Source organism: Jaculus jaculus, chromosome X (genome assembly GCF_020740685.1).
Source record: "Jaculus jaculus isolate mJacJac1 chromosome X, mJacJac1.mat.Y.cur, whole genome shotgun sequence".
NCBI classification, from domain to species: Eukaryota; Metazoa; Chordata; class Mammalia; order Rodentia; family Dipodidae; genus Jaculus; species Jaculus jaculus.
Genome location: NC_059125.1, coordinates 74,303,405 through 74,330,127, shown reverse-complemented (window position 1 = coordinate 74,330,127; position 26,723 = coordinate 74,303,405). Strand labels below are relative to the sequence as shown.

The following is a 26,723-nucleotide window of genomic DNA, read 5'->3' as shown; positions in this document are numbered from 1 at the left end:
TAGGTGTTGTATTACTGAGCTATTTATAGCCTAAGCCTGCTTGTCTCTCTTTTTAGTGTTGTGACACAAAGTAGGCTTCATCTGACAGAAGTATTGTCTTGTGCACTTGGTTTTCTATACAGTTTGCCTGAAGCATTTTATCCTGTGACCTCACTTTGTATGTGTGTTTTTGTTAGTCATGAAATGGATTTGTTGTAAACAGCATATAGTTTTCCTTCCTATCTTCTTCAATGAGTCTTTTGGTTATGTGATACAAAAAGCAAGAACTATGGCCTTTAACCTCATGTGAAACCAGCTTGGTACATGAATAACTGTTCACTTGATATGTCTGTAGGGAAAGAGAACCAGAGCATCTTATTCAGCTGTTGTCTTGTCTCACTCATCTGTTTTGAAACATATAGAGTATATCAAATTAGACTATTAAATAATAATGAAACATTTAATATATTTCATATGGAAACTAACTTTTAAATGAATATTATTTTTGAAAATAGTCTGATTATTTTTATTAGTTATTTTTCTGTGGCTACATTGTGATATACTCTAGATGTCTGAAGTTGCAGGGAAAATTCATAGCATTTTTTGATATCTAGGGTTATCTTTATTCCTTTAGAATTCAGGCTTTGACATCACTGTGCTGTTCTTTGGCTTCATTAGATTTTTGGAAATTATATCACAGTGATTTTTTTTTTTTCGAGGTAGGGTCTCATTCTAGTTCAGGCTGACCTGGATGGAATTTACTGTGTAATCTCAGGGTGGCCTCAAACTCATGGTTATCCTACTACAAAGTCATACACCACCATGCCTGGCCATCTCAATGATTTTTGAATTTGTTTAACAGTTATATGAAACCTGTGGAAATTTTTTTTCTCACATTTTGAGTCTTTGAAAGATAGTGACTACCACATTATGTGTTTCTTTATTAAGTAAAAGTTAAGTATCTCAGAAATATTTAGAATTTCATATTTTTTGGGGGGTGGAATATTTGTGTGAATTTATGATATGTATGCATATATGTTATATGTGTCGATATTATATAATGTCATGTATATATGTCATATAAACAAATATGTTTATATGTCTTATATATAAACAAAATTCAGTTTTCTTTCATATAGACCTTATTCACATAGCCTGAACATAATTCCACATTATATTTTTAGTGTGTCTGTTTTGGGGGTATGATCTGTCCATTTCTGGTGTCATGTTGATAGTCAATACTTTTTAAAGATATTGGATCATTTGAATTTTTGATGTTTGATAAGAGATAGCCATATATGAAAGTACTCAATGTTTTTGCATTACCCTATTACTTCCAGAAATTATATAAAAGAGAAGTTCAACCTCCTTTCAGACCTGCTTCTGGAAAACCAGATGATACTTTTTGTTTTGATCCTGAATTTACTGCAAAAACACCTAAGGGTAATGCATATTTATTTATTTAAGAGAGGAGGAGAGAGGGTGTATGTGCCAGCCATGGCAAATGAACTCCAGAAGCATGTGCTGCTTTGTGAATTTGGCTTTGCATGTTTACTGGGGAATCAAACCTGGGTCCTTTATCATTGCCAGAAAACATTTTAATCACTTATCAATCTCTCCAGCCCTTCATTTTTTAATTTGTAAATAATGACTAAATAAATAGTGATTTAAGTAATGATTAAATAAATAAAATATGTCTTGGGTAAAGATTAAAAGAGTGGTAAATTTGCAGAGTTAGTTTGACTTTCAGGGAATGTACATTACATATACAATACGGCTACAATATTTACAAGGGAGGAATTTATCACAGAAGTATATACCAGGGCAAAGGGTGGAGATTTGATAAGCCAATAGTTTACAAGGTATTGTATATTAGGTAATATATGATACATGCACTGACTCGGTTTAGAATTCAATGTGGTGTATTTTAATGGCATCCTTTACACATACTCATTCAAAAAATTTTGAATCTTTGGTTTGTGCTAAGCAAGGAGGATGCAGTAGTTAACACAAGAGACAAACTTACAACAGGAATTATGCATACTAATGATAGAAGAGATTGTGTACTATTAATTATATATATGCCTATATATATACATATAGAATTAATACTACACAATCTCTTCTATCATTAGTATACCATATATATATGGTATGCCATATGGTGACAAGATATTTAATAGTTTCTTCTACATTTAAAAACTGGTGATAATTTATTTTAGAAGTCTGTGTGATTCTAATTAAATGTCACTGTTTGAATATTAGATTCTCCTGGTTTGCCAGCTAGTGCAAATGCTCATCAACTCTTCAAAGGATTCAGCTTTGTTGCAACTTCTATTGCAGAAGAATATAAAATCACTCCTGTTACAAGTGCTAATGTATTACCAATTGTTCAGGTAAATCCTGCATAATATTAACGTTCAGTTTGGTGGTAATTATTTCTCTCAGTTGATAATAGATTTTCAGTAACTTTTAAAAAGTAATTTTAATAACTCATTTATTAATATAATTTAGTTCAATGTTTTATAAATTTGAAATAAAAGCTAATAATAATAATATTAATATTTATTGTATGTTTTGCCAAAAAGTGTAATTTATAAGCTCATTTATTATGTTTATCTTAGAGTTTAGAAAACCAATAACTTAAATTTGTTTCAGAATGTATATTGACAATTTTATAAATATTGGTAAAAATTATAGAATTCTTGAATTTTTTTTTAAGATTTAAGTTGTACATACTTTTAAGACAAGAAAGAAAATGTGCAAGTATCTCATTCTCATAAGTCTTTAATTTTTAAAAACAGATAAATGGAAATGCTGCACAGTTTAGTGAAGTTTATGAATTGAAAGAGGATATTGGTGTTGGCTCCTATTCTGTGTGCAAGCGATGTGTACATTCAATTACCAACATGGAATTTGCAGTAAAGGTATTGTCTCTGAGTCTAACTTATTTTGTTGATATGTATAATTTAAATTACAGTTTAACTGACATTTTCAGTGGAATAAATGACAGACAGATAAGATAATCAGAAGGAAATCAAAATAATGTTTTTATTTTGAATTTCTTTGAAAGGCTTTAACTTGGAATTATAACATATTTCACGATATTTTTCCTTTTGAAAAGTCTTATTTTAATATACTATACTAAGACTGAGAACTTATAAAAATTACAGTGACATGTGGATAATATAATTTAGTGTAATGCTAGTGACATATAATTTAATGTTAAAATGCTGTGACATTACGTTTTGAATGCTAAAACATTGGTTAAGCATAATTCTTGAATTTTTAAGTATTTGGTTATAATATAAACAAATTGAAGGAGGGCATAGTGACACATTCCTATAATTCCAGCACTTAGGCTGAAGCTAGATAATTATGAATATCTTAGGACTAGCCTTGGTTGGATCTGTCTGTCACTTAATCTATGTATCTCTCTATCTAGTCTATCTCTAGATAGATATGGAGAGGGAAAGAGAGGAATAAAGAATCAGGCAGCCTGAGCTACCTGAGATCTTATGTTAGACTAAGTAAAACCAAAAAAAGCCCACAGATATATGGATTTTATATGTATGTGTATGTGTGTTCAGATAGAAATTATTTCATTTATTTTAGAAAAAGAAAATAAGTTAATTTCCTTTGGAACTTTTATCTTTTTTTTATTTTCTTAGATCATTGACAAAAGTAAGCGAGACCCCTCAGAAGAAATTGAAATTTTGATGCGCTATGGACAACACCCCAACATTATCACCTTAAAAGATGTAGGTATATTAAAGTCTTAAGTATCTGCTGAAAAATGAAGTTATAACCTATAACTTCATGTCTGATATTTTATAGTGTCATATCACCAAGTAGCAAAATCTTTAAATTTTCTACTTTAATACTTCCTTTATGGTTCTATTACCCTGTCCTTATGGAATTTAGTAAAGAACTATGATTGTTGATAAGTATATCCTAATAACTTAAATATATCATTTAAAAATATTTTAATATTTATTTAAAAGCAGAAAGAGAGGGGAATGGGTGGACTAGGGTCTCCCGCCACTGCATCTAGCTTTGAGTTGGTACTGGAGAATAGAATCCAGGTATCAACCCTGCAAGCAGGCATCTTAATCCATGTGGTATCTCTCTAGCCCCATGATAACCTGAACATAGTCTGTATGGTTAACTAGTTAATATTTTAGTGAGAACCATTTATTTATTTTCTGTACTACTATAAACATATAGAAATTGAGTCTAGAAAATTCTACTTTTAAAATTGTAGAACAATTGGCTGTTTCTTGAGTAAATTGGAATGAATCCTTAGTTTATAAAATAATTATGTAGCACATATTAATTTATATCACTGATTAATGACTTTTTCCACAAGGTACATTTCTTTTTAGAAAAGGAATAAATGCCACCCATTATGTGGTCTAATTTATTTCATATAACATGATATATAATTTGATTTGTAATATTTAAATAGTTTATATATATGTTCATGCATATAGTATTTGTAAATATATATGTACTATGTACCTCTCACATACTGAAGAAAAAAATATTTTTTTCCTTATTTTTTATCTTTTATACACTATTTGAATTCCATGTACCATGCCAAATAATAAAGTGCTATATAATGTGTTCACTGTCACACAGAAAGTTACTGTAAATAAATAACTTTAATAAAATAAAATGGCATATATGTCACTTAAGAGGCAAAGAATTTTACATTTTAATTTATATGCTTTGATGAACCATAACCTATAATTTTATAATTCACTATTATATATTAAATGTGATCTCACACAATTATGTAGTTGACTATTTAACCAATTTATCTTTCAGTACAGCCTACATTAAAGAAAAGAAATAGTATTTATTTTTCTTTTTAATACTGTTGGTTTACTAAAATGGGAAAGTAAATATAGCTTAAACAGTTAATAATTGCAATTACAAATAATAACACTTCAGTGCACGTTTGTTATTATTTAGGTCTTTGATGATGGGAGATATGTTTATCTTGTAACGGACTTGATGAAAGGAGGAGAGCTACTGGACCGTATTCTGAAAAAAAAATGTTTCTCGGAACAGGAAGCTAGTGATGTTCTGTATGTAATAACTAAGACAGTTGACTACCTTCATTGTCAAGGGGTAAGTTACAGTTATATTCTCCACTGCAGTTAAGTGATTTGTATTGGGGTTCTTAGATATTTTTATAGAGAATATCTTAATAAAACTCATACAGTCATGAATGCTAAAAATGAAAAATGGGCTAATGCTTTAGTAATTCTCTCTGCCTACATCACTTAATTTCATAACATTTTAAAGTTGTTTGAGCAACATACATGTACTTACCCCTGTCTTTTGAAATTATTAAACTTAAATAGGCTTTAAAGTGAAATGTAAAAGAAATATCCAAACTGGATGGGGGTACCTAACACCTATAATCTCAGAATTTGAGGGAGGCTGAAATAGATTAGTAGCTGTGGATTTGATGCAACCCTGGGCTAAATTGTGAGTTGTAATCCAGCCCTGGCTACATAGTGAGACTTTGACTCAAAGAAAGAAAGGAGAAAACAAGAGAGAGAAGGGGAGGAGATGAGACAGGAGAAGAGGGGAAGAAAAATCATTTCAAAGACATTGCAAATATTAAAATTATACTATAACTAATAATATAAAATTCTATTAATAAGAAGACAGTGTGTTGACACCTATCTCTCTCTCCACAAAATATACTCATAAACTTGGATTGCAAACATTTGAAATATTAATATATTAAATTTTATAGATGAGCAGGCTTCTTTCCTTATTTCTTTTGACACCATGAAAGCAATTTAAATGAATCACAAAAATCAACTTTTATTATATATAGCTATACAAGCAAAGTAGCAAATAAGTTAAAATGTTATGCTTAAATCATTTGTAATGAAGTTTAACATTACCTATTTAATTATAAGTAATGAAAATTACAATTCAAACTGATACAGTATAAAATATAAGTTCTACTTGCATTTAATGAAAGTAAGCTAACTGTTTTAGGTTTGGCCTAATAGATTATATCTTAAATACTTTGAAACAGATTGTTTAATACTAAAGGGATGCATTGGTTTTAGTATAATTTAATTGCTTTATTACATTGTTTTGGAATGTATACTTTAACCAAGGTCTACTCTTTGTTATTTATTTATTTTTCATTTTGCCTTGTTTATACATGTATGTACAGTAGTTTGATCTTATTTTCCCAACTAACCTCTCTTATCCCTCTTCCCCTCCCAGTTAATACCTAGTAGTCCCCATCTTACTTTTTTGCTTTTTTTAACCCAGTGAGTTAAATTAGGGCTATTTGTAATCAAATGGCCAATTTCTGAGTGGAGTAGCTAAACCACTGACAAAATAGATACTATTAGTTACTTTGGGAAGTGTGAGATCTCATGTATCCTTTTCCTAACAATGGTGAAATACTTAAGCTCAATTGTATGCAGGAAATGACGGCTGCTGTTCTTTCATGAATGTAAAAGTCATGTTGTATCCAGAGGAAAGCATTTTGCAGCCCCCTCTTCCATCCTCCTGCTCTTAAATTATTTCTGCCCTTTCTGTAAGTTTCCCAGAGCTTTGAAGGGATAGATAAATGTCCTGTTTGAAACTGAGCACATTCCAAAGTTTTGTTTCATGGACATATTCTTGTTCTTACCTTTGTAGTACCCCCAACTCATCATGTGTAGTTTCCTATCATTTCTTTTCTTTTTTTTGGCGGGGGGGTTCCAGGTAGGGTCTCACTCTAGGCCCAGCTGACGTATGTGGAATTCACTATGTACTCTCAGGGTGGCCTTGAACTTTCCTCCTACCTCTGCTTCCCAATGCTAGGATTGAAGTTATGTGCTACCACACCTGGCCTCCTATCATTTATTTTCTGTTCCTCCAATCCAGATTTTTTTTTTCCCACAAGTCTTTACCATACTGTGGATAATTTTAGAAGTTATAGAAGAATCTGTGTGATATAAAAACGTAAAGTTGGTTGGAAGGTTTAAGCAGGGATAAGAACACAGGAGTGAGGGATTGGAGGGACTTTGCATGAAGGTTAACGTAAACTAAGGCTGTATGAAAAAAGGCATGTAGAAACCTACTTTGTAAGTTATTAAAAATATAATTTAAAAGGGAGTTTTAACAAGGGCTACTCGTAGCTCTCAAACTAAAGTCACAAATATGGGAACCTACTTATATAGCTCCTTCTGTTTCCATCTTCAACCAAATATATGTTCCTTATTAGAGTCTCTTCTACCCACTCTGTTGCTTATTCAGGACCTTATTTTTTATTACATTCATACTTTTGATGTGGATTAGAAGGTGCTGAGTAAGAAGTCAATCTATGATCTAAACAAATGGAATTGAAAATTGAGGTTGGAAATGCTTAACAAATCTTGATGGTGGCAGAAAGAAAATAAAAGCCAAAGGAATGGGAGGACTGCTGACAATGCTGTCACACATACACAAATGACCTTGATACTCATGACCTCACAGTAACCAGCACTACCTATATAAGACCTTTATAATAGGAGAGAAACAGTGACCAGTTGTACAGACAAAGGGATTGAGTGGAGGGTGATTGAGAGGAGCAATAGGGAGTGGTGGGAGGGGATTAGGATAGGAATTATGGTACCTTGTCTATATTTATGGAACTTGTCAATAAAGAGTTAAGAAGTAAGCTTGGTTGTGACTTGAACTGGAGCATCTAATTGTCAGACATAATTTTCTTTTCTACTTGCACTTGTTGCCATAGGTTTGCAAAAATGCTATTTTCAAATTTTAAAATTGGGAATTTTCTTTCTCCAAATATGTGACATGTTTTATTTCAAAAATATTTTGTTAATTAAAAAAATTAATGTAGTTTTCCTTTTATGTTCAAGGTTGTTCATCGTGATCTTAAACCTAGTAATATTTTATATATGGATGAATCATCAAATGCAGATTCAATTAGAATCTGTGATTTTGGGTTTGCAAAGCAACTTCGAGGAGAAAATGGAGTTCTGCTAACTCCATGCTACACTGCAAACTTTGTAGCACCTGAGGTATTCTTTATAAATCTGAGTATTTTCCTTTTATTGTTTTTCTTCTAATTTAATGTACAAAATGTCATATATATGTTATTGAAGATAAGTAAAAGCTGAGTTTTTTTTAATCAATTTCTAAAAAGTTTCCTCATGTAAATACTCAGATAGTAACTAGCATCCAAAGCAATATGAATCTAATAACCTGGTCTACTCAGAAGGTTCAAAAGCATACCATTTTAAGACAGTAGCTCACTATATAATCCTCTTTGTTACTTATTATATAGCTCAAACTCACAGCAATCCTTCTGCTGTGGCATCCCACTTGCTAAGATTACTGGTATATTCTACGATGCCTAGCTCAGCATCATACTATTTTGAACTGTAAGATAAGATAAAGATAGCCCAAGTATATTATGTTCTTAACTTAATAAAAATATAAGGATCAAAGTACAAATGATTTCTTTTACGACCCAACATTCACTTAACAACAAAGTAAAATGTTTTCTTTTCTCATAACTAAGTGTGGGATAAATTGTATTAGTTAACATTGTACATAACTTGCAAGGCTAGCAAATCAATGATTGCCTTTAGGAGGTTCTAAACTTAGAAGGGTTTTTATAAATGGCAGTTTTTTTCCTTCATGTATTTTTTTTTTTAATTCCTATGTTGACCTGTGGAGAGGAAGTAAAGAAAGGTGAGATCTGAGAGGCTTGGTAGTGGCATATGTTCTACTTGGAAAGTTTCAGTAGTTCTACGCATTAGGATAGGACCTATAATGCCAACAATTCTGTAGGATAAAAACTAAGATTCATGAAATATGAGTCAGGAATAGTATTTGCTATATATACATTAAAAGATGTATTTATAAATAAGGAATTCTTATATATGTAGAGTATAATAACTAATGGTAATTATTGCATTTTAATAGAAATCCAGATACTTTTTAGGGCTGCAGAGATGGCTCAGTGATTTAGTGCATTTGCTTGCAAAGCTTGATTGTGTTCATTTCCCCAATACCAATGTAATGTCAGATACACAAAATTGCACATGTAGGTAGAGCTCATTTGCAGAGGTTGGAGGCCCTGATGTGCCATTTGATCACTTGCTCTTAAACTCGCTTTCTCTCTTCTTCTCTACTTGCAAATAAATGAAGCAAGTTTTAAAAAGAAAAAAAAAAATTCACTAAAAAGAAATCCAAAGTCGGGCGTGGTGACACATGCCTTTAATCCCAGCACTCGGGAGGCAGAGGTAGGAGGATTGCCATCAGTTCAAGACCACCCTGAGACTACATAGTGAATTCCAGGTCAGCCAGGACTAGTGTGAGACCCTACCTCGAAAAACCAAAAAAAAAAAAAAAGAAAAGAAAAGAAAAGAAATCCAAACACCTGTTAAGGAATAATTTTCAATTTTCACTAATTTTTATTTAAATTTTACTATAGGATACTGATATTGAGGGATATACATAATACCTTCTTTTATAATCTTTGTATGATGAGATTTGTCCTATATGAAAGTATACATATGTCCATAGAATGCCATCATATGTATATTAATGAAATGTATTTTAACTAAAAATTGGGGTATATGATCTAATAAAAGATTAATGTTCTGCCTTCAAGTATATAAGAGGTTGGACATAGTAGTGCATACCTTTAATCCCTGCACTCCAGAGGCCACGATAGGAGGATTACTGTGGGTTTGAGGCCAGCCTGAGACTATATAGTGAATTCCAGGTCAACCTGGGATAGAGTATGACCCTACCTCAAATAAAAGACTAGTTTTGCTAGACTTTGTGTTTTTATAGGCTAGGAGTCTAGAAAACTGGGATGCGAGCCTTTTTGTTAAATATATATGGTCATAATAAATATTCTAACTGACTAATACAGTAGATATGACGGCAATGTATAGAATAACAATTTTACTGGCTGTATTCTTAATACTGACTTAGTTTTGTGGAAGTGTATTCCTAGGTATTATACAAACTTACTGGAAAAAGGTTAGGGTAAATTTGTCCCAAAAGAACACCTAAAATAGACAGTGTATCTATGTTTATATTAATAGTTAGGTAAGCATTTTGAGATGAGTAGTTAGGCAGTCCCCACCCCACCCCCCCCACCCCCCGAGATTGTTTTGCAGTGGTTGGAAACCCTAGCATGCTGATTATCTTCTGTTTTAATATATGTTTTGTTTCATGATAGAGAGCAAAAGAGAGAATCAGCATGCTAGGGCCTCCAGTCACTGCAGTCAAACTCTAGATGTGTGTGCAACCTGGTGCCCATGCACCTTGTACATTTGTTCCTTTGTGCATCTGCCTGACATGGGACCTGGGGGGTCAAATATGGGTCCTTTGGCTTCTCAGGAAAGCACGTTAACCTCTAAGCCATCTTTTCTGCACTAGGCAATAGCTTTTTAAATGAGTTCATACACAGAATAGAATACAGGGCCTTTTTTTTTTTTAACCTTAACAGACTATCATTGTAGCAAAACAGTCTCAATCATTACAGTAGTGAAAGTTTTCTGGTGGGCAAGTGGAGAACATTTCTCCATAACTATTACTTGAAGAACCTTTGCCTACCATTTGTATATTTTCTTTTTTTGGTTTTTCGAGGTAGGGTCTCACTCTGGCCCAGACTGACCTGGAATTCACTATGGAGTCTCAGGGTGGCCTTGAACTCATGGCGATCCTCCTACCTCTGCCTCCCGAGTGCTGGGATTAAAGGCATGCGCCACCACGCCCGGCCCATTTGTATATTTTAATGCTTTAATAAAACTGTCACATGCTGAAACCCCTTTTTGCAGTAAATATTAATATATTATTATGAAATACATTGAATGCATGAAATACTAAGTTGTTATTGAAACACATTGATATTTTTTAGTTGTTTTGCTTTAAAATATTAGATTCTGCCAAGAGATACTTGGAAACTGTACAACATATTATCTTTTGATCTTAATTGTATGAAATATAGTGTTTGTATTGTGTGTGTATGTATATGTGTGTGTTATATGTGGTGTATTCATGTCTATGTGCCCTTGTAGTGAGCTCACCTGTGTCAGTACAGGGTGTACTCATGTGGCCAGAACTAAACTTGGTTATAATACTCCCTTGATCTTTCACCCACTTTTTTATTGACAACTTCCATAATTAATTACAATAAACTATGATAATTTCCTCCCCTCCCTCGTTTTCCCCTTCACAAATACACTCTCCATCTTATCCCTTCCCCTTCTCAATAAGTCTTTTATTTTGATGTCAGGATCTTTTCCTCCTATTATGAGGTTCCTGTGTAGATATTACCGGGCATTGCAAGCTCATGATATCCAGGCCATTTTGTGTCTAGAAGAGTGCATTGTAAGCATCAAACAGTCTTACCCTTCATTTTGCTCTTACATTCTTTCTACCACCTCTTTTGCAATGGACCCTGAGCCTTGAAGGGTAGGATAGAGATTTTTCAGTGTTGAATACTCCTCTGTCACTTCTCAGCACTATGGTGCCTTTTGAGTCATCCCAGAGTTCACCACCATCTGTAAAATGGAAGCTTCTCTAACCCAAAATTGAGAGTAGCAATATATGAGTATGAACATTAAGAGAAGTGCCTACTGGCCAGTGGAATCATACTAATTCAGGATTTTAGTGTGTTTTGCAAAGCCCTGTGATTCCCCAGTTTCTGTTTCCATTTTTGGGACTATGGTTATAGGTACCTGGGAACATGACCAGCTGTTTACATAGCACCTGGAGATTCAAACTTTGATGGTTTCAGGCTACCTCAGGCCCTCATGCTTGCTTGCAAAGGGAATTTATTTAACCATTGAACCATCTCTTCAGCTCAATATATTGACTTTTATTTATTTATTTGTTTGCTTATTTTAGTTTTTTGAGATAGTGTCTCGCTGTAGCCCATGCTGACCTGAAATTCACTATGTAATCAGGCCTCCTGAGTTCTGGAATTAAAAGCATGCACCACCACACTTAGCAATATATTGTCTTTTAAAGTGGAATCATAAAGATTTGAATATCCATTTTAATAAATAATAGTGGATATGGGGGTAGTTTTCATTGTTTCATCACAATGAATAACGTATACTGGTTTTCTAACAAAATTATTGGTTATTATAATTTTAACTTTACTATAGCAAATTTAATTTATATGATTGACCCTAAGTAAGCAATGTGATACTTCTTGCACAATTCTGGTCTTCTCAAAATTAGGAAACATGGAAATACAGGCATTTTTTGATACAGTTTCTTACTATGTTGCCCAGGCTGACCTTGAATTTCTGAGCTCAAGCGATCTTACTGCCTCAACAGAACAAGTAGCTGGGACTACAGATGCACAACCCGCTTCTGGCAAGGTTTTGGAAGTATGAAATACTAGTAGTTGACTTACTGATTAGCTCTCACCTATCTTTCTTGATCCTGAGCAGTGGCCTTTAAATTTGGCTATACACTGAATCAACAGGGAAGCTTGAAAGTTTTCCTAAGGAAACCTGGGAAAACATGGGGTGCTTAGAACTGTAAAAAGTGATGAGAAATGGTAGAGGAATAAAAATAGTGGTGTGAACAGTTTAGCTGTGCTTGTTCTTTATTAGGGCCTTTGTATTCCCTCCTTATTTAAGGCCCACATATATGTTTTTTGAAGTCATCATTAGACTCTAAGTGGCACATGTGTGTGTTAATAAGATCTCATGTGTCCAAGGCTGGCCTCCAACTCAATATGTAGCTGAGACTGCCCTTGAAATCCTGATCTTCCCGCAATTAACTCCTCAGTGCTAGGATTACAGGTGTGCTTCACCCATGCCTGGTCACATGAGTGTTCTCATAAATTAAATTTGAGCAGAAAATCATTATATCTCAAATTTTAAGTTAGCTATATATATTTTTTATTCCTGTCTGGAAATTGTCAGAGCCAAATGTCAATATTTTTAGCCATTTGTAGATGAACAGTCTGTGTAGGTATTTATGTAATCCCCAGTGTTGATGCATTAAAGATGTTTCTATTCTGTTGCTATGTTCAGAGGCTTCAGCAGCTGATTCATTTGTCTAAATAAAAAATGGCCACATTTCATCAATTTTTTTCTAACAAAATATTTCTATTCATAGAGAAATCTCACATGAATATATAATAAAGATATTACTTAATTTTAATAGAACCAGCCCAAAGACAAAATAGTTACTTAGGTTATTATATAAAAGTTAATGAACTTGAACTATTGAGAATTTATCACATATGTATTTCTCGTCCAGATATATACTGATATTTTGAATACACCAGCCTTGTATAAAAGATAAATTTGTCTTGCTTTTGTGAAATCACGTATTATTCTACTACCTCTTTTTAAGATTTTCTTTTATGATTTATTTCCAAATTAAAGACATAATTGGAGTCCATAGTTTATAATGTGTAAACCTTATGTAGTATATTCATATGTACATAATTCCACAAGTAGAATCAGCTATCAAGCTGGATATGTTGGCTCATGCCTGTAATCCCAGCACTTGTGAGGTGGAAGTAGGGGGATTGCCATAAATTCAAGGCCTGCCCAGGTTGTAGAGTGAGAACCTGTCTTAAAAAAAAATGGAAACAGTTGCCATACATATTAAAAGCATAGGCTTTAATAAGAATGACTGCTTTACAGGACTGACTAGTTTCATGATGTTGAGCGAGTTACTTAATATTTGCTTCAGATTCATTTCAAAATCGGTATAAAATATCTACCTAATAGAGTCAGTATTAGAATTAATAGCCTTTGTACTGCTTCTAGTTTTATTAAACTTTCTTTACTTATTAATCTTAAGTTTAGATGTCCAAAGAAGCATGAAAGGTCACTAGGCCAGGGTTTGTCATACTAGGTTTTATTTTTTTCTGTATATCATGCTACTTCCTCAGCTTACAAAAATACCAGTTTATTCAATCCTTGCTGATTATAGGTTTTACCTTTAATATAAATGCATACAAAGATTTAGGTTTTTATATTGTGAATATTTATTAGATTTAGTATATTTATAAGATTATTAAAATCAAAACAACTTTCCTTTGAATGAGAATTTATACTAAGTAATAACACATAGCAAATATTTCTGTCTTAGGTTCTTATGCAACAGGGATATGATGCCGCTTGTGATATTTGGAGCTTAGGAGTCCTTTTTTACACAATGTTGGCTGGGTAAGACATATATGTATATTTATATATACTTGTGTTATTGTTTGAATTTCACTTGTATATCTTCATCTAGAAAGAGGACAGATGAAAATACTTTAAGAAAAATCCCATTAACTTTCAAATAATATAATTTTTACTTGTATAATTAAAGAGGCATTGATATGGAAATCAGAAAATAATTTTTATAAAGAGACTTTTAAGAATAAAGCATACATTTTTACTTTTACAATAGCTATTTTAACTTTTGCTAGAATCACTCAGTTATAAAAATCAGTTGCATGTTTTAATAGGGACTTTCCCTCTGAACTTGCTACTTTTTAAAAAAATGCTTGGAATCTGGCTCTGTTTCTCATAGAATAGATATTTAGTAAGAATATATTGGTAGCAAATTTAGATGTAATACTAAATATTATTAAACTGCAGAAACAAACACATGCCTATTCTTTAAAAGTATAAAGATAAACTCAAAAGAAATGGAATAACCATTGAACTCTGTTAATACTGGTAATTTATAAAATATGTAAATGCCATTTACACTTAATAATGAATAGCACTTTTAGTTAAAATGAACTCTGTGGGGCTGGAGAGATAGCTTAGCAGTTAAGGTGCTTGCCTGAAAACCTAGGGACCCAAGTTCTATTCCCCAGTACCCATATAAGCCAGATGCTCCAGGTGGTACATGTGTCTGGAATCAAGAGCAAAGAAAAAAAGTGAACATTATAGATTTACAACTTATTCTACAGAGGGAAAGCTAGTTTACCTAGGAAGTATAGTGCACCAAGATAAGACTTTTAACTTAAATATATTTGACTAATATAAAATAAGGAAAAGTATATTAACAATGTTATAAGCTGGTATTAAATTATTCATACTGTATAATTGCATGTGTCAGCATATTACATGTACAATTTTATGTAATATAAACTCATGAATAATGTTATAAACTTAGATCTAAGTGCTGGAATTAAAACTAAAGTTAAATTTACCTCGTATAGTCATCATATTAAGTTTAGACTATACAATATTATTCCAATCTTGCTGTTTCCAATATTTGCTTTATAATTAAACAAGAGATTATCATGTATTTAGCATAATCTCAAAATAGTTGTTAGATGTACATTAATGCTTTGAGATATCTGACTTACACTTTTAACCATATGTCATCTTGCTATTTTCCACTTGAATATGTTTCAGTTATGTCTAATGGCACAGAAATGATTGCTTTTTGTTAAATTATTTTAGGTCTATTTTAACTGTACATACTTACATGCATGAATAATTTAATTTGTGTAATTCAATGACTGAAACTTTTATTGTGTTGATATTCAATATTTAATGAATCAGTTTTATAGATATTAATTTAAAATATTATTTAACTTATTTCCACTAATATTGATAAAAAATGTTAATGAATAAATTGAACCAGTACAATAAATACATTGTAATATTATAAAAATAATATTTTTTCATAGTAAATATATTTCCTTGATAACTTACATCTGGGAGAGTATGAAATGTGTACTTTATTATGTTCTTGTTTTGCACTGTATTTGCATAAAAAATCCTTATTTTAAATTGTTTATTCAAAGAAAAATGAATTAGTCAGCAAGATTGTTCATCTTATTGATTTGTTTGGGTTAAATACATTATTTGAAATATAAATTTTCATTTTAATATTAAGGGGAAATATTAGGAATATGCCTTGAGGTAGAATATATTTATGTGTAATCTTATAGTTATCACTTTTAATAACATACAAATGTATGTTAGCTCTCATGTCTAATAAAATCTATTTTATTAATAGCTACACTCCATTTTCTAATGGCCCCAATGATACTCCTGAAGAAATACTGTTGCGTATAGGCAATGGAAAGTTCTCTTTGAGTGGAGGAAACTGGGACAATATTTCAGATGGAGCAAAGGTATAAAATATAAATATGCTTTTTTTTTACATTCATGTCAAATTATTTAAATCGTCAGGTTATACTTCATTGCGTATTTTTGGTATGTTTTATGGTGTCATGTCAGTATTTACATCATATTTGGAGAGGCACAGATTGACTTTTCTGCCATGCCTTGAGGACACCATTTGTTTTATCAGTTTATATGTGTTCGAGAAATATAAAATGACTGTGAATTAATCAAAATAACAATAAAAATCTGGTGAAGAATATGAATATGTATCCAACTAAAGTTTGCTTTATTTATTTATTTTTGGGGGTTTTCTGAGGTAGGGTCTCACTCTAGCTCAGGGTGGCCTGGAATTTACTATGTATTCTCAAGGTGGCCTCGAGCTCTGGGAGATCCTCTTTCCTCTGCTTCCCAAGTGTTAGGATTAAAGGCATGTGCCGCCATGCCCAGCTTAAAGTTTATTTTTTAAGAATATATTTTTCTACATTATTTTTCTTCTTAATCATAGAAATTAACTACATATTACATGAGTGATTTTTATTTTTTTCTATTTCAATGACATATTTTTAGTTGTGAGGTAGATGTAACATTTATATATGTGTGTGTGTGTGTGTGTGTGTGTGTGTGTAAAGATAATTATCATTTCTTTGCTTCAGAAGCATTCAGAAACTTTTCTTCCAGCTGTTTTGCATACTTAGTTATTGTCAATCATATTTATCTTACTATGATATATTAGAAGTTACAGGTGCTCAATAAAGCTCAGTGCCATATTGTTGTGAATGATAAAATTTCATTCTTTCTGTGGAAGAATAGTATTCTATTGTATAAGTGTATCATATGTTATGTGTTGCTGGGTATTGAACACGTCTTCCTGCATACTAAACTTACTGTACCTTTAGGTCTATGTTCCATTTTGACTTAATATTTTTATATGGTATAAAGTATTATCAAAAATACTTTTCCATGTAGAAATGCAGTTGTCCTAGCATGACTTGTTGAAGTACTACCCTTTCTCCAATGAATTTCACTTGTATTTTGATAAAAAAAAAAAATCACCTGTCCAAACATATATAACTCTGGATCTATATTCTCTTCTATTGACCTACTTATCTATACCATTGCTGTACTATCTTCATTATTTTTCCTTGATGAATAAAATCTGAAATAAGATATATATTAGTCCCCCTTTTAAATATTTTTTTCTGTGGCTTTAATTACCAAAGATCAACTGTTCTGAAAGTATTAAGTGGAAAAAGCAAGAAATAAATCATTCCTAATTAAAATTTTTTGCCATTCTATCATAATGAAATTTCTTCATCTTCATTATATAACTTTTATATAATTTTATGTCATAACAAGAATGACATGTATAATAAGTTATTATGATATATTGCCACATTCATGTAACATTTATTTTAGTGTATTGTTATAATTGTTCTATTTTATTAGCTATTGGTAAACTCCTTTTATGTTAAATTATGAATTAACAATGTTTGCATAAAGGCTGGTGAGACACATCAGTGTTAAAAAGCACTTGCTTGCAAAATCTGCTGGCCTGGGTTCAATTCCCCAGTACCCACTTGAAGCCAGATGGATAAAGTGGCACTTGTGCCTGGAGTTTATGTGCATTGACATGCCCATTCTTTTCTCATTCTCATTTACTCTCTCCCGCATTCCCACTCTTACTCTCCTGTTATCTCCTTCTACTTCCCTTTTGCAAATAAGTAAATAAAATATTTTTAAAAGAATGTATATATAAGGAAAACAAAAACATAGTATGTATAGTTTCAGTATTGCCTTCCATTTCAGGCATCCACTGCTTGGTGTTATTATATTTTTATATATGCTGGGTATGAATGTTCTGTCAGATGAATATAACTAGCAAGATTTCATTTATTATGTAGATTGCCTCTTTATCATGTTGTATGTACCCTTTGCTATATAGACTTTTTATAATTTTGTATAATTTTATTAATTTTTGCTTTAATTTTATGAGCTATTGGATTCCTCAATGTTTCAGGTCTTAAGATCTTTGATCCACTTTGAATTTATTTTCATACAGCGTGATATATATATAGAGAGAGAGAGTGAGTGTGTGTGTGTGTGTGTGTGTGTGTGTGTGTGTGTGTGTATTATTTCAGTCTTTCTGTTTGGCTTTGGATATGGCGTCTTGCTATAGTCCAGGCTAACCTGGAATTCACTGTGTAGACTCGCGGAGTGGCCTTGAACTCATGGTGCTCCTTCGACTTCTGCCTCCTGAGTGCTGGGATTCAGGGTGTACCACACCACTCACAGCTTAGTTTCAGTTGCTCTACATGTGGATATTCTTGACTCTATTGGAAAGGTTGTCTTGTATCCAGTGTGCATTTTTGGCATCTATTACTCAATCAAATGACTGCAGATATATGGGTTTGCTTCTAATTTCTTTTTAATTTTTTCTTTCTAATTTCTTTTCCCTACTGCATTCACTCATGTGTCTCTTCATAGCAATGCCATCTTGTTTTAGTTACTGTGGCTATATAACATACTTTGGTATGAGATATTGTGCAGTCTTCAGTGTTATTATTTTCATTCAAGACCACTTTGTCCATCTGTATAAATTTGAGAATTACTGTTTTTCTAGTTCTTTGAAGAATGTCGTTTGTATTTGGATGAGGATTGCATTGAGTCAATAGATTGCTTTTGGGACTATGATCACTATAGCAATATTAATTTTATCAACACAAACAGCAGGATATTCTATCCCTTGTTAATTAATTTTTTCCTCCATGTTTGGTAAATTCTTTGTTAAGGCACTTCACCTCCTTCATTACATACGTTCCAAGGTTTGGTTTACTTATTTTTTGAAACTACTGTGAATGGGATTACATTCCTGTTGACGTTCTCAGATTATTTATTATTGATTTGTAGAAAAACTACAATTTTTATATTGTTTACCATTGCTTGGCTGTGTTGCTCAGTTCTAAGAATATTCTAAACATAGAATCTTACCACATAGAAATAATTAGACTATTTCATTTCATATTTATGTGTCTTTTATTTTTCTCCCTGAATTCTTTCGCTAAAATTATTATTAGTAGTAGTATTGTATTAAATAAGAACTGTGAGTGGACACCTTTGTCTCATTACTTATTTTATTTTATTTATATTTTATTTTTACTTATTTATTTGAGAAAGAGAGAGAGATACAGAAATAGGCAGGGAGAGAGAGAATGGGCCCTCCAGGGCCTCCAGCCACTGCACACAAACTCCAGATGTATGCACCCACTTGTGCATCTGGCTTACGTGGGTCCTGGGGAATCAAACCTGGGTCCTTTGGCTTTGCAGGTGAACGCCTTAATTGCTAAGTTATCTCTCAAGCAGTCATTTCTTTCTTTCTTTTTTTTTTGGTGGTTGTTGTTTTGTTTTGTTTGTTTGTTTGAAGTAGGGTCTCTGGCACAGGTTGACCTGGAATTCACTATGTAGATGACCTCGAACTTATGGTGATCCTCCTACCTCTGCCTCATGAGTGCTGGGATTAAAGTCATGTGCCACCATGCCTGGCTTATGTCTTACTTTAGAGCAAATATTTTAAGTTTTTCCTATTTAATATCATGTACATTGAGGGTTTGCTACAACATCCTTTATTATATTTATCTTTTTTATACCTAGTTTCTTCAGGGTTGTCACCATGGGCAGATGTTGAATTTTATCAAAGGATTTTTCTGTACCTATTGAGATGATCATGGAATTCTTTTTTTTAATTATACTTTTTTAAATTAATTAATTAATTTATTTATTTGAGAGCGACAGACACAGAGAGAAAGACAGATAGAGGGAGAGAGAGAGAATGGGCGCGCCAGGGCCTCCAGCCTCTGCAAACGAACTCCAGACGCGTGCGCCCCCTTGTGCATCTGGCTAACGTGGGACCTGGGGAACCGAGCCTCGAACCAGGGTCCTTAGGCTTCACAGGCAAGCGCTTAACCGCTAAGCCATCTCTCCACCCCAAATTCTTTTTTTTTTTTTTTTTTCCGAGGTAGGGTCTCACTGTGGCTCAGGCTGACCTGGAATTCACTATGTAGTCTCAGGGTGGACTTGAACTCTCAGCAATCCTCCTACCTCTGCCTCCCTAGTGCTGGGATTAAAGGCGTGCACCACCACACCTGACTCAATCATGGAATTCTTATCCTTGATTCTGCTTATGCACTTACTCCATTATATTTATTAATTAGTATAGGTTGAACCCTTACATCACTGGAACTGAAATGAGTTTGTATTGACTTTTATGTGTAATATTTTACTGAGGATTTTGACCTTATCCATCCTCAAGGATATTTGTCTATAGTTTATGTTACTTTCTTTTATTGGGAGGAGGAGAGCACTAGTATGTTAAAAATTCCAACTTATAAATGGATGATCTACCAAAATTTCCTATAAAGAATACGTGGGCTGGTAATTTTGGAGAGGTGGAAATGACTTCATAAGTCTAAATTTTTAAAAATTCCTAAGAATTCCAAATTCAAAAAAATCTGTAAAGATTTTCAGAAAATATTTTTGTTTTCTTACATATAGATTGATTAAAGCATTATAAAGTTATAGATGCATAAAAATTTTGAGAAAATGAAATTATGTATGTATATATAATATTTTTATATTATTTAGGATTTGCTTTCCCATATGCTTCATGTGGACCCACATCAACGATATACTACTGAGCAAGTATTAAAGCACTCATGGATAACTCACAGAGACCAGTTGCTGAATGATCAGCCTAAGAGAAATGATGCATCACATGTCGTTACGGTAAAATAGATAGACATTTTTAACTTATATTTTTATATACATACATAATGTATTTTGATGATATTCTCCTCCCCTTACATTGTCTTGCTCACCCAGAACCCCATTCTATTGAACCCTTTCTTCCTAACTTCCCTCTTCTACTTTGATGTCTTTTTTTTCTTTCTTGTGTGTAGGTGTGTCTTACTAAAATTAATTATGGTTGCCTGTGTGGGCATGTGTGGAGGATTATTTACCAGAGCACATGGATCCTACTGGTGGCTATATCACTGCATAAAATGTCTCCTGTACCCCAGCTACCATCAGCTGCTCAAAACTTCTCAGGGAGGAATGGAGGAATCATTCCCTCATGCACATCCATAACAGAACGTTTATGAGCCCAGTATTGTATGTGCTTTACGCAGATTAAAACAGTCACTGTGAGGACATGAATGCAATGGCCAAGTTATGACTGGATGATATTGTTCCACATAACTCCTCCCCATTCTATTACTCTTATATTGCTTCCACCCCCTCCTCAACATTGTTCCTGAGCCTTAGAGAAGGTAATATATGTGTCTCATTTAGCATTGATCACTCCAATGTAAATATTCAACACTATCTTCAAAAAGAAACTTTAACCAAATGTGAAAATGGCACTACTATATGGGCATAGTCATGTATATTTAGAGGGCAATTTGATGGGCCCACAGTATATCCATTTTATCAAACAATAGTGATAGCTTCCCTCTTAGAGCCCATTACATCTCTATCTATAGGATTTTGACTAGTTTTTTAGTACCTGGCATAAATTCTCCCCCCCCCCCCATGGATCCGGCCTCATATTCAACCAGAGAGCATCCATGACACTATTGCACCAGTGGGTTCATTGTGCCTGGGTGATCAGTTTTATAGCTCACAATGCCCACTGCTGGGTAAGAATATTGATTATTTTTCTCCCCCAGCAGCCAACATACCACTTTCTAGCTTTGTAGTAGCTAGCCAGCAGGGAGGAGGCTTCCAGCTATTATACCTTACTCAATGTCGTACAGCAGGAAAAAAGTGGTGTCTTCAGCAGTAATAAGGTCTTGTCATCTAGTTCTAGTGAGCAACAAACTCCACTGTTTAGGGGTGTTAGGAACCTCTCTGACCAACAACTCACTGGGAGGTGTCATACTCCTGGCTCTGAGATTTTCCTATAATGACCCATGGCTTCTGGGATTAATATTGTTTACCTTTGTAGAGTAAAACTGTTCAAAGTCTTTTTAAATTATATTTTAATTAGCTAGCAAAGAGGTTTTCATATGATTTTTTTCATAGGTAATAAGTGTTTGTTAGCCCTCCTCCTCTTATCCCTATTCCCCAACACTATTCCCACTTAAACCTTTACATCTTCCATATTCCACACCTATACATTCATATCACATGTATTCTACATACTTCACGTTAAGCCTTCTAATGGCCTGTTTCTAGTACTAAATGTCTCATGAAGCTATTATATGTCTTAATTAGTTCTTAGAGATTGATTCTTTTATTTTGTTTTTCAGACATTCATATGCTTTACTAATCTTTTTTATTATGGCCTTTCTGATAATAAAATGCCTTTGGGTTTTATTATTGCATTTTCATATACACTTCAATCATTTTCACTCCATGATAACCACTTCTTACCCACTTTTCCCATACCCTTATCATGTTCCACATCCCTAACATTGGTAGTCCCTTTCCACATTCATGTCTTAAAAATCTAGATTCCATATATGGGAGGAAATGTACAATGTTTGACCTTGTGATTCTAACTAATTCTAATATGACTGTTTCCAGTTCCATCTTTTTTCCTGCAAGTGGCATATTTTTCTTTCCTTAAGGCTGAATCTTTCCTTATGGCCTTCTTAATGGCTGAATAAAACTCTATTTTGTATATATTCCAAATTTTATTTAAGTATCCATGTAAGATTTATTCCATAACTTGGCTATATGGAATAGTGCTATATTAGATTTGGCAAGCCTCTGGGGCTAGGATTAAACACAGGCTTCCTATAGACACAAAATACTATTAGTACCAAAATTACAACTACTTATAAAAATTCCTATATTCATTGGCATTTAACCTGTATTATAAATTCAATGTTCTAACAATTTTTGTATAAAATTATTTGAATGAAAAATATATAAGCTATGAGAATGCACAAGGGTATTGTTAGCACACAAAAAAACAGTCATTTATCTTTCTGGAGGAACATTTTTATCTTAGATATGTCTCATGATACATTGTGATTTTTTTTTCCTTCCAGAAATTATTACTAAATTTGTGATATTTTGTCATTATTTTAGGGAGCAGAGGTTGAAACATATTCTGTTGTGACTCAGAAGACTTTTCAACCAATCCTAGAGCCTGTTGCTGCTTCAAGTTTAGCTCAGAGACGGAGCATGAAAAAACGAACCTCAACTGGCTTGTAAGATTGATAATGTTCCTCAGCTAACTGGATGAAGAGAAATATGTGGTGTTTCTTGCCTAATTTATATCAGAGGCATTGTTTTCTGTTACAGTACTTGAATATGCTGTTTAAGCCCCATTTTAGGGAGATATGAAATGAGAAAAGAACATATCGTAGCTCCACCAATTCATACTATGTTGTTTTGAAGTGTCTAAATGTTTATTTAAAGTATATAATTGATGTCCACATGGTCTTAACAACTTCTCTGCACATTAACTTCTAAAATTTCTTTCAAATAAAGTTACTATTTAAATTTTCTGGTTTCATATAAAATGGTTTAGGGAATAACAGTAATCAAATACTTATAATATTAATGGTAAGCAACATCAGTATTTTAACATCATATCCTGAAAGATAGCTTTTTTAAAAGAAAAACATAGAAGTATTGCTGAAACTTATTGTATACTGCCATTCATTTGATTCATTTGATTTAGAAAAATGTAATCACAGTAGTTTGGTGCCAGAACAAAATGCATTTGTGCTAATATGTGAATTCCTGATATTATTGGTGCCAAAGTTGTATAGAACTATATCACTGATAATGTATGCAGACAGACTTGTATATTATCCATGAGTGGCCTCATCTAGAGAAAGTTTCCTTAAAGCTTCTAACACTTTACATCTAAATGAATTATAATGCAAGTGAAGAACTTTTTATCCAAAGGTTTTTTGTTGGTGTAGTTCGTGGTGGTGGTGGTGGTGGTGTAGCATCTCCTAAATAGGTCATAGTTAAGTGTTTTAAAATAAAGTACATAGTGATGACACTATCTTGGTATTGTATAAGCTGATGAAGTTAAATAATTGGACTTAATCATCATTTACCCCCTTCCTAAATAGAGCTACACTATTGTATGTATAATTACATGTAATTTGAACTACAGTGTAGCATATTGATGTTCCTTGAATCCCATGGTGGTACAGTTGAGATCTTATTATAGTGAACTTGTGCACTTGGCATATTGAATATAATATAATGTGTTTCAGTAAACTTTAGACAATATTACATAATAATTATACTTCAAAAACTGAACTAACATTTTTAAGAAGTAATAATATTGATCTACATAGAATTTGAGCACATTTAAAAATCATATTTATAATAAAGTACCTGGCCAAATTGGTCTTAATTAAACCTGTGATTCAGAACCACTGTGTAATATGTATTGTTTTCTCTCAATGCTGAAATTTTAAAAAAAATCATTTTGTGTTGTTGAGAAAAATATCATTACTCCTACTGCTGACAGAAATAATTCATGAATGTAAACTGGAGGATATTGATTTTGTTCAGTGAATATAAGTGAATTACTTGTTTGTGTTAGGTGTACTGTTTGCTGTGTATTTGACTTTTAGTTCACTAAGTGATTACTGAGTATATGATTTAGACAAGGAGACATGTAATATTGGTATTTAATAAAACAAACTATACATATTCTCTTTATAATGTAAGTGATCTATACCCCATATACAAAGATCTGTTTCCTTGGTATGAAATAGGAAAATCACATTTTCTTATTTTGAGTTTTTTTTAATAATTGAAAGATTACAGAACATCTAATCTAATGTCACATGATAACATTACATAGAAGTACACTGGCATAATAGTTTGTAGGTTTTTTTATGTCCCAATGTGATTCTTTCTTTCTTCCTTATACTTTAGTACAATACATACTTACATGTAAAATTTTGTGTGCATATATTTTGAGTTATTTTCTTATAATTATTTTGTTTGTATTGTCACATGTTCTTCCCATCAGAAGTGATTTGATAAACTCATAGTCGTAATTTTGATGTTAAATTTCAGAGTGCATATTGTTTCCATGTGTGCATTTCAAGTAACAAAACTAGGTAAAATTAAACTGGAAAATGAAAAATGATCATAAAATATACTTCAGATTTTCCATGATAGTTGTAAGAAGCTGATTATGTTAATTTTCAATTAACTTGCCCTATTGTAAAAGGAACACTTTAAGAATTAAGCAATGAACAGACTGAATACTCATCACCCAGTGATGATTGACAGTACAAAAGGAATGACATACAAGTATATTTACCCAATAACTTTGAGAGAATATACTTCTTCTCACCTAATAAGGTAGCAGCTAGGGGATAAACTTATTTTAAAGGAAAGCTTTAAACTACCCTAATTCTGCAGAACGAACCAAGGTAAGAATGCCTAACCATGTCCTTTTGACTAAAATCAAATTTGCGTAGGGATTTCTTCTTCTGATAATTCCTTAAACATGCAACCAATAAAAACAAATCATTCCTATAAGACTATAGCATACTAATGTTTTTAATGGATTCATGGACAATTATTTTACATTGCTAGTGTTAATAACACAGTACAAAGGTTTTTATATTATTATGGAAAGGACAGAATATTGAATTTATTTTTCAGAGAGAAAAAGAGCTTGCTAAGATACACTAAAATTCCCTGTCTTAAAGCACATATTACCCTGAATAAATACTCAGAAAACTATTAGTAAGAAAATTGGAATACAATAGTGATGACTAATTTTTGGGAATCAAACATTATCCTATTTTGTTAGAAATTCCTAAACATTGTTCTTTGTAATTTGTTGCTACTGGTGATTAGGTAAAGTAAAACAGTTTTAATACCTCATTTTCTTAGCTCCAAGGGGTTCAGTATGTTAGGCTACCCACAAACTTAAAAACAGATGTTTGCTGGGTGTTTATCATGTTTCTCCATTGAAATTTGTCAAAATAGTGCTGTCCATAGAAACCTATAATTGTAGATTGATTAGTATTATCCTAGTAGTAAGTGGCCCTTCATATATGAAGAAGAAAAAGAGTTTACATTGGGCCTTAAAATTCTCTAAGCAGTTCATCCATTTTATAATTCTCTTTGCCCTGGCTTTTACAACACCCTAAAGCTATTCTTGATCATCTCACAGTGATACTCCACCATTAGAGTTTACCTTGTCTCCCTAAGAGTTCAATGCTGCAAAAGGGCCTTGCTTCTTTTTTCATGCCCAACTCAAAAATTCCATTCTCCAAATGATATAAGTTCACCTAAAAATTTGAAAGGAAAGTTACATCACTAAATCAGTTTGTACTTTCATATGAGTGGCTGGTTGGCAATTGGCATCCCATGGAAAACAGTCCGTTAAATAAATATGTTCCTACTTTCAGGCATTTCAAGCAGTCAAATCAAATGTGAGTGATGTTAAATCAAGTTATCATCGAGATGCTTTTGGGGTCAGGAACTATTCAAAAGGTCCTGGGGTCATAATTATTCAATAAAATGTGTCTTATTTATATAGTTTCTTTTTACTTCTCGTTCTGTATTTTCTCTTAAAAGATTCCAGCCTTCTTCATCAAAATGGTCTGCTTTACAACAAAATGGTATGAAGGCAAAAAG

General features: G+C 32.6%; 1 protein-coding gene across 5 annotated transcripts in view; it reads left to right on the top strand.

Moving 5' to 3' along the window:
• The window catches only part of Rps6ka6 (ribosomal protein S6 kinase A6), a 112,577-nt gene extending 87,807 nt beyond the window's left edge, over positions 1-24,770 (top strand). For 3 of the 5 annotated variants that reach the window (XM_045140810.1, XM_045140809.1, XM_045140812.1), the window contains 11 exons: positions 1,320-1,422; positions 2,245-2,375; positions 2,784-2,906; positions 3,651-3,740; positions 4,957-5,115; positions 7,869-8,030; positions 12,276-12,374; positions 14,101-14,177; positions 15,979-16,096; positions 20,727-20,867; positions 23,178-24,770. In XM_045140810.1, coding sequence (XP_044996745.1) covers positions 1,320-1,422; positions 2,245-2,375; positions 2,784-2,906; positions 3,651-3,740; positions 4,957-5,115; positions 7,869-8,030; positions 12,276-12,374; positions 14,101-14,177; positions 15,979-16,096; positions 20,727-20,867; positions 23,178-23,303 — 1,329 coding nt within the window. In that variant the 3' untranslated portion in view covers positions 23,304-24,770. The remainder of the gene's footprint in view (positions 1-1,319; positions 1,423-2,244; positions 2,376-2,783; positions 2,907-3,650; positions 3,741-4,956; positions 5,116-7,868; positions 8,031-12,275; positions 12,375-14,100; positions 14,178-15,978; positions 16,097-20,726; positions 20,868-23,177) is intronic. The other 2 variants (XM_004669599.3, XM_045140811.1) reach the window with 1 other exon arrangement.
• Positions 24,771-26,723: the final 1,953 nt, after the last annotated feature.